This window comes from Enhydra lutris, unplaced genomic scaffold (assembly GCF_002288905.1).
Source record: "Enhydra lutris kenyoni isolate GAN:26980312 unplaced genomic scaffold, ASM228890v2 scaffoldscaffold92, whole genome shotgun sequence".
Taxonomy (NCBI): Eukaryota; Metazoa; Chordata; class Mammalia; order Carnivora; family Mustelidae; genus Enhydra; species Enhydra lutris.
The window spans coordinates 172,891-181,693 of NW_019154176.1; the positions used below are offsets into that span (position 1 = coordinate 172,891).

An 8,803-nucleotide genomic window follows, 5' to 3' on the forward strand; every position below is an offset into this window, starting at 1 on the left:
AAAATGAACTTTTGGGACTTCATCAAGATCAAAACCTTCAACACAGCAAAGGAAACAGTCAAGAAAACAAAGAGGCAACCCATGGAATGGGAGAAGCCATTTGCAAAGGACAGTACAGACAAAAGGTTGATATCCATTTGTATGTCTTCTTTGGAGAAGTGTCTGTTTATGTCTTCTTTTTTTTTGTTGTGATTATCTGTTTTTTGTGTGTTGAGTTGGAGGATTTCTTTATAGATCTTGAATATCAAACCTTTGTCTGTAGTGTCATTTGTGAATATCTTCTCCCATTCTGTGGGTTGCCTCTTTGTTTTGTTGACTGTTTTCTTTGCTGTGGAGAAGATGTTCATCTTGATGAAGTCCCAAAAGTTCATTTTTGGTTTTGTTTCCTTTGTCTTTAGAGACATGTCATGAAAGAAGTTGCTGTGGCCAATGTCAAAGAGTTTACTGCCTATGTTATTCTCTGGAATTTTGATAGATTCCTGCCTCATGTTGAGGTCTTTCATTTATTTTGAGTTTAACTTTGTAATGGTGTAAAGAATGGTCAAGTTTCATTCTTCTATACATAGGTATCCAATTTTCCCAGCACCATTTATTGAAGAGACTGTCTTTTCCCGACTGGATATTTTTTTCCTGCTTTGTTGATTATTTGAGCATAGATTTTCATTTCTTGTTTTGTTGAGATACAAATGACATTAGTTTCATCTTTACAACATAATGATTTGTTATTTATTTATATTGGAAAATGATTACCACAGGAAGCCTTGTTAATTTCTGGCACCACAAATAGTTATAAATTATTTTTCCTGAGATGAGAACTTCCTAGATTTAAATTTTTTATTAACATATAATATATTATTTGCTCCAGGGGTACAGGTCTGTGATTCATCAGGCTAACACATTTCACAGCACTCACCATAGCACATACCCTCCCTAATGTCCATGACCAAGCCACCCTATCCCTACGCCCCCACCCCCCAGCAACCCTCAGTTTGTTTTGTGAGATTAAGAGTCTCTTATGGTTTGCCTCCTTCCTGATCCCATCTTGTTGAAATTTTTCCTTCCCTACCCCCCACTACCCCCACTCTGCCTCTCAAATTCCTCATATCACAGAGATTATATGACGATTGTCCTTATCTGATTGACTTATTTCACTCAGTATAACACCCTCTAGTTCCTTTCATGTCGTTTCAAATGGCAGGATTTCATTTCTTTTCATGGCTGCATAGTATTCCATCATACATATATATACCACATCTTCTTTATCCATTCATCTGTTGATTGACACCTAGTCTCTTTCCATAGTTTGGCTATTGTGGACATTGGTGCTATAAACGTTTGGGTGCATGTGCCCATTTGGATCACTACATTTGTATCTTTAGGGTAAATACCCAGTAGTGTGATTGCTGTGTCATAGGGTAGCTCTATTTTCAACGTTTTGGTCAAGAATTACTCTTGTAGCAACTTTGAAATATGTAACATAGTATTATTTACTATAGTCACATGGTACCTTACATACCATCACTTATTTATTTTATATCTTTGACCCCCTTCACCCATTTGGCCTACTGACCTACCCCCACACACCTCACAAGCACCCCACTAACCCCCATCTATGGCAACCACCCATCTGTACCTCGTGTTTGTGTTTTATTTATATATTTTTTTAAGATTCCACATATAAGTGAGATCACCCGGAATTTGTCCTTCTCTGACTTATTTTACTTAGCATAATTTATTCATTTCTTTTTAATCACTTATTTTAATTTGTTTATGAGTATAATACTGAGATACAAGCATGGTCACACACTCCACTGAGGCTGGGGCACAAATGTGGAAGAACAGGCAGAGCAGAGCCTGGGGCAGACCCCAGTACTTACCTGTGCCTGCAGATGCATTGAAGGTCAATGTCCCATTGGGCAGGGCCTGGCTTAGGTTTCTCAGCACATTCTCCAGGCCAGCGAGCAGGTTCGTGGCCACACAGTGTTGCTGTGAGCGGGGCAGGGCCTCCAGGTCCTCAGGGGTCTGCAGCAGCTCATCCACCCCCTGTACGACATCCTGGGGGAAAGCAGACACAGAAGTAGTGCATCATGGGCCTGACAGACTGCATGAAGAGGCTGTCCACTTAGCCTCAAAGTAAAGGTCCTAGAGACTATCTGTTTGGGGGAAAAGGTGGCACTGTTTGGGATTTCCGGGGATTGCCCCTGGAATCCAGCCACTCACGGTCAATCCTGCTCAGGAATGCCAAGGATGACATAAATCCAATTTCCATAAAAGTAAGATGAAAGGTTGTTAGTCGGTGCAGGTGGGTGTCTAATGGTGAGTACAAATACCTGGATGTCTGCTCTTCCCACCCACCTCAGGAGAAGCAGTGCCTCAGGGAGGCCACCATTGTGTTGGGGGTGACTCTTTCCACACCAAGGCTCTCCTGGGCCTTCATGAGATGCCTCCAACTTGTCTCCCCTGGATTCTGACCTTACCTGGATGGTGTCCTGGACAAAGGCTGGTATGAAATTTCTGCCCAGATCTTCGAATCTTTTAAAGAAGCGGGAGAGTCTCTGGGGAGAGGGAAGATGAGGAAGTCAGAGATCCTCAATATGGGTGTGGAATCTTGGGGAAAATGGCAACCAGGAGGGGTAGGGGGCTTTGAGGAAGGATTTCCTGTCTCCTAGTCCCTGCTGGGGCCACTCACCCGGCTCTTGATTCCACGGGGTGGGGTCCAGGTGGGGAAAAAGATGCCTGCAGGGGACAACAGCAGCTCATTAGGTGTGAAAGCATGTGTGTGTGTGTGTGTGTGTGTGTGTGTGTTAGGGGAAGGGGCCTGGGGTCAGGTCAGACCAGGGACTTTCCCAGGTGGTCATTTGGTTATTCAGGGACCCTAGTTTGGGTATAGAAGCATCAGGAAGGCCCCACTGACTCCTCCCTGGTGAGTGGCTGCCTTTTCTTATTCACACCGAGGTGTGCTATGGGTGAATGTGGTGCCCAGATGCTCAGCTGCCCAGATATGGATGGAATTGGCCTGAATTCTCCCTGTCTTCAGCTCCAGTTTTCTCAGTCTCCCTGGGCAGCTTTTAGCCAGGGTGGGGACAACATGGCAATATGTGTCCCAGCCTGAGCATTTGGACAAAGACCAGAGTGGGTCTTCTTGGGAACCACATTCAGGGAATATACCATATTTCCCAACCAGGATGCTGTCTGGCTCCCAGTGACAGCTTTTGTTTTAATTCCCTCAGGGCAACTGCTCACCTGCTTGTCCCCGATATCTCCCACTGCTATCTAGTCTAGATGGGAGCCCCTTCTCATCACCCAATTCTCCACGTTTGTATGGGGGTGCCTCCATGTTATTCTGCTTAGACTCCACACAACATCCTTCTGGGTCCTGGCCATCCGGTCTTCTCTCAGGATCAGGAACTGAAATTATTTGGGAGAGTCACGGTCAGCCTTGTGCAGGGAGACAGACAGAGTCCAAGCAGCTGAGAAGGGGGTTCAGGATGCTGAAATTGTTGGCCAGGGAGAGCACAGACCCAGGAAACAGGGCTGGCCCTCCCATCTTCCCCTTGTAGTGTTTCTGGATGGGTTCCCTGGGTCCAACATGGCCCAGAAGATCTGAGAGTTTTCCTGGCATGGCCAAGCCCATCTGGGCTCTGGTAGGAAAGTCTCATCCTCGTAGTCACTGATGATGGTGAAGTGGAGGGATTTTCCTCTAGAAACTGTGCTGTGAGCTACTGAAATATCTTGAGTGCCATCCTCTTTTTTTTTTTTTTAAATGTCACAAAAGTAAAATGCCAAAGAGCAAGGGGGATTCTTTGAACTTCCATAAGTGACCCTCTACAGAGAGTTCTGAGCCTTGGGGTTCAAAGAGGTACAGATGTCTGGGTAGGTTCTGAAGATGATTCTCTGATGCCTGGAGAAAGTTTTCTGAGTGACTCCAAACCTCATGGAGGAGGAGATGGAAGACACAAGTGGATTCTTACCTTGACATGTGTTCTCACTCTCATTCCTGAATGTTCTTGCCCCGGAAACAAGCTTGTAACCTGGAATGCATGTGCAGTAGTAGCTCCCCTCTGTGTTCTGGCAGTCTGCAAATTTCCCACAGGACACTGTCGAGGAAGGACCACACTCGTTGATGTCTGGAAAACAATAGGGCAAAGGGTCACCTCCCAAAGATGTGAGTTCCCATAGGGCAGAGACCCTGGCCTCCAGCCTGACTCAGCCATAGGTACTGGAGAGAACTCAGCTTGCAGGTGGCATTCCTGGGGCAGGTCTGAGCTGGAGACAGCTGCTCCAAATGCCTGCTCACTGCTCCACTCATCTTTGCTCTCTGGCTGGGCCTGAGGGCACCTAGATTCAGATACTCTGCTGTGCCATCATGGGGGCTGGAAGGAGGTCAACATACCCTTCTGCAGGTGTTGTGGGGTGGACTGAGGCACCGAATCTCTGCTTGGACTACTGGGGATCTGGGGGTGGGCTCCAGTTAGTGTGACAGTGGCACTGAAGGCCACTCTCGATGCTGAGTCAGTGAAGGGAGTCATGGCTGGAGTCTGTGCAGAGTAACACTCTTTCCTACCTGAGGGTAAAGCCAAGTGGTCTGGCCACTGCCCATTGGCAGCTTCCACCTCCCATTACTCACAGTAGCCCAAGATACCCCCAGAGTCCTCATCACCCACTGCCTCAGGCTCCCAATGTCAGGTACTTTTTTTTTTTTTTTATCTCCCAGGATATTTCTGTGTAAGTTATACTATCTCTGCTTCTGAAGGAGGTCCCCTCTTGTCAGAGACATTGGGAGTGTGAAATGAAGCTGCACAAAGTTCCTCACAGCTGAGTCATTGGTGATGTCTTCTGGCATCTTATCTCTCCCTATTTTTTAAACATGACTGAAAAGATGTCTGTTAGCCAGGTCCTCTTTGAGTAGCTCAGGGAGCTAGGGCTGGACACTGTCAGCTAAAAATAGCAACAGTTTTATAAGAACCATGGACATCAAAATGGAGGCACAGAATATTTGGTCCTGTACATTCCAAAACATTCAAAGTTTATTCTCTGCACCTGTGGACATTCCTTCTAAGACCCCAGACCAGGCTGTGGGTGTCAGCACCAGGACACAACAGGATGTTGGAAGACACACACCTGATGCATTCATATTCACCCCCACCTGTGCAATGGGACTGCCCTCCTCTCTTTTCAGATGGTGACAATGGCAAGAGAACTATCTCCAGTGTTGTGGGTTGGGGTGGAGTTGAGTGGGGGTTGATTGAGAAGGAGGTGCAAGGTGTGGAAGGCATGAGGACAGGAAACTCCTCAACCAGACAGACATGCTTCCAGAAAGGAGCTGAGAAGTTACATTAGTGGTAGGATCTCCTTGTCATATTCACTCAGTCAGAAGTCTCCATAAGACACACATGCAAATGCACAACATCTCTTTTTAAAAGTCTGATAGCATCTTTTCCCCAAGTACTAAATGACACATGGATCTTAGAAAATATGAAAAATGAGAAAATATGAAAAAGAAAATATGAAAAATGAGAACAAAGAAAATCCACCTGCAAGTCCACCATATATGGACTACTGGAAGATTTAGGATACTTTTTTCCTCAGCTTTTCAAACATACTAGGAACATTTTCCTTTATTATCAATAAATGTGCATCTAAGATGATTTAGTAGATGTAGAATATTTCTTGGTGTGAAAATTGTTTATTTCCCCTTTTCTCCACTAATTTTCTTTTTGTGGTAAAATGCCCTTAACATATAATATACCATGTTAACCATACTTAAGTCATGTAAATTTCTTTTTTAAATCTTGCATTGTTGAAGAATAAAAACTCTTCTGTTTTAGACGTTGATCTAGGTTCTACAATCTTATTAATTTTGATTTGGATAAATCAATCTCTTTGATCCCAATTATGATCATTTAAAAAAATGAATCCATAAAATTCATAGAAAAAAAAAGGTCTTTGAAATCAGTCTCAACACAGATTGCTTGGATTTGACTACAGAAAACAAAGATAAAGAAGGGGAATATGCCAAACCAGAAAGCTTTTGTAAAGCAAAGGAAACTATCAATAAAATGAAAAGGCAATCTATAATTTAGGAGAAAATATTCACAAATCATATATCTGAAAAGTGATTAACATCCAAAAAAAATATAAAGGACTCACTCAACACAATAGAAAAAACCTAAACAATCCAATTTAAAAAAATGGGTAGAGATCTGAATAGACATTTTCCACAGAAGACATACAAATGGCCAACAGGTATATGAAAAAGTACCCAACATCACTCATCATCATGGAAATGTGAATCCAAACCATAAGGTGGTATCATCTCACACCTGTTGGAATGGCAATTATAAAAAAGATAAGGAATTGCAAGTATTGGTGAGGATGTGGGCAAAAGAGAACCTTGTTCCCTATTGGAGGGAATGCAAATTAGTGCAACCACTGTGGGAAAAAGTCTGGAGGTTCCTCAAAAAAATTAAAAACAGAACTACTAAAAAAAAACAAAAACAAAACAAAACAAAAAAATGGAACTACTGTATGATGCAACAATTCCACTCCTGGGTATTTATTTGAAGGAAACAAAAACACTAACTTGGAAAGATATCTGCATCACAGTATTCATAACAGGCAAGTTCATTGCAGCATTTATGACAGGCAAGGTAGGGAAACAAAATGTTTCTATCAACGCATGAGTGGATGATGGAAAGTGGTGTAGGTACACAGGGGACTATCATTCAGCCATAAAAGTCATTTGCAACAACACAGATGGATCTTGAGGGCATTATGCTGAGTGAGATATGCCAGAGAGAGAAGGACAAATGACATATGATTTCACTTATATGTGGAATCTAAAAAGAAACTAACAAAACAGAACTCAGAATAGAGGAATGTAGGTGGGAAATAAAAACTGTGCTAGCTCATGGAACACTACATCAAAAACTAATGATATACTGTATGGTGACTAATGTAACATAATAAAACAAAAACAAAAACAAAAACAAAACACAAAAAAAAAAAACACCCAAAAAACAAGCCATGTTAGTTCTGCTTGCCTCATGGGGCTCCTGTGAGGAGTTAGGTGGGAAACCATGACCATGAAGGGGCAGGAGTTCCCAGTGAGCTTATGCTAGGAGACCCTGAGCTTCCAGGCTGCTTCCTCCTGCTGCTTCCATTACTCTCCCCTTTCCCTGTGCAATGAGTATAATCACAGTGATAACAGCAGTGACCATGATAGTAGCTTGTGTTTGACAGTCTGCTCTGTACTAGTCTTTACCAGTTCTTCACACATATGAATTTTAAATCTTACTCCATCCATGGAAGGTAGGTACAATGATTGTCTCCAATTTACAGACAAGCAAACTGAGGCAGAGAGAGGAGGAATAATTTCCTACATGTCAGATGTAATCAGCAGTGAGCTGGGCTTTGAACCCACGTAGCTCAACACTCTACCTGCTGATCATGAAAACCAGATTGTCCACTTCCCTTGTACTCCCCCTGCCCTGTCACCTCTCTCTTTTCCTTGATGAAGTGCTGGGTGCTGTTCTCAGTGAGGCTGAGGGCTTGGGAATGCCCCACCATCTCCCAACAACTGGGCAACTTGCCCCCCACCACCCCAAGTCCCTGTACCATCACAACTCTCCAACAGGCTGGTGAAGATCACCCCAGATGACGAAATGAATCCTGGGGAGCAGCGACAGGCAGTGGCATTGACACACGTGGATTTTGGAGGGCACCACTGGGCACAGTCTGTGGGGGCAGAGACTGAGGAGATGAAGACCACGGTCAGAGGGTTCAAGAAATGGAGGGAGCCAGATACTAGCTGAGAGTCCAGGGATAGAGCAAGGGGCGTGGGTAGGGAAGGGATTGCTATTACTGGAAGAGCTCAGAAAACTAGGGAGGAGGAATCGCTTCTTGTATACCCAGAAAGCATCTGTGAGCCTTACTTGTGAATAAGCTCCCTTCCCTACCTCTTGTTGGTGAGAAAACCCAGACCCCAGAATTCACTCCCTAGCTTATGCCTCCAGTGGGGTAGGCTGGGAAGACTCACCATTCAGCTTCTGTGCAGGCCCCAGTGTCAACAGCAGCATCACCAAGATCCCTGGGACAGAAAAGCAGACAACACAGGGAGGAGAGTCAACCCCAGTTTCAACCCATGACTGCATGGTCATTGCCTTCTGCAGCCCATGGCTTTCCAGCAGGATCCATGAGGCTCCTCTACTGCACACAGTGCCAAGACTCAGTCTGCGTCCCCTCCATCTCCCTGGACTCCCCAAGAAGTCAGTCAAGAATAACCACAAGGAAAACCTTCATGGAACCCCAGGTGCTACAGGTAAGGGGACAGAGTATACATGGACAGCTGATGTCAGTGACACAACATAGAAATTGAAACCTCTTCCAAAGGAGGGGAGAAAATCTTGAAGGAGAAACTCTTCCAATCCATGTGTCTTGCCCTTATATAGGTTCTTTGTTCTCTGGCAATAGCAGAAATCTGCTTGGAGAAGGCCTGCTTTCTCTTCCATGGTGAATGTGGCCTTTTCTATTTCACATGGATTATCTTATGAGATAAGGGTGTGACTAGATGTTCTGTTGTCCAGATGTGGATGGAACTGGTCCAAGTCCTCTCAGTCTGTCAGGCCTGGTGCCCTCAGATTTCCTGGGTGACTCCTAGAGGGGTGGGGACATCAAAGCTACCCAACCTGAGGATTTGAACAAGTCCAGGGTGGGCCTTCCTGGGAACCAAGTGCAGGGGAAATGCTATGTACCCCACCAGGAACTGTCATGGCTCCCAGCATTGGCCTTTGTCCTGACATTT

At 44.5% G+C, this 8,803-nt stretch overlaps 2 protein-coding genes across 2 annotated transcripts in view; one reads left to right on the forward strand and one right to left on the reverse strand.

Annotated features, from left to right (window-relative positions):
• LOC111162483 (adhesion G protein-coupled receptor E2-like) overlaps nt 1-8,803 on the forward strand; it is a 211,067-nt gene that overhangs the window by 166,584 nt on the left and 35,680 nt on the right. The gene's annotated exons all lie outside the window — the stretch shown is intronic.
• On the reverse strand, nt 1,729-8,083 carry LOC111162484 (CD97 antigen-like). The gene is made up of 7 exons (XM_022526937.1): nt 8,039-8,083; nt 7,618-7,752; nt 3,972-4,127; nt 3,244-3,408; nt 2,690-2,736; nt 2,478-2,555; nt 1,729-2,055 (listed from the first exon to the last, which is right to left on the reverse strand). Exons 1-7 carry the CDS (start codon nt 8,076-8,078, stop codon nt 1,747-1,749), a joined length of 930 nt encoding a protein of 309 aa, XP_022382645.1. The 5' UTR covers nt 8,079-8,083; the 3' UTR covers nt 1,729-1,746.

What these genes read in the sequence shown, in the direction of transcription:
- LOC111162484 (XM_022526937.1), bottom strand. Translation starts at nt 8,078, where the DNA reads ATGCTGCTGTTGACACTGGGGCCTGCACAGAAGCTGAATG. An exon ending in CCTGTTGGAGAGTTGTGATG is followed by an intron (nt 4,128 to 7,617) that starts GTACAGGGACTT and finishes ATTGTTTTCCAG; the next exon opens with ACATCAACGAGTGTGGTCCT. An exon ending in GAGATATCGGGGACAAGCAG is followed by an intron (nt 2,737 to 3,243) that starts GTGAGCAGTTGC and finishes TGTCCCCTGCAG; the next exon opens with GCATCTTTTTCCCCACCTGG.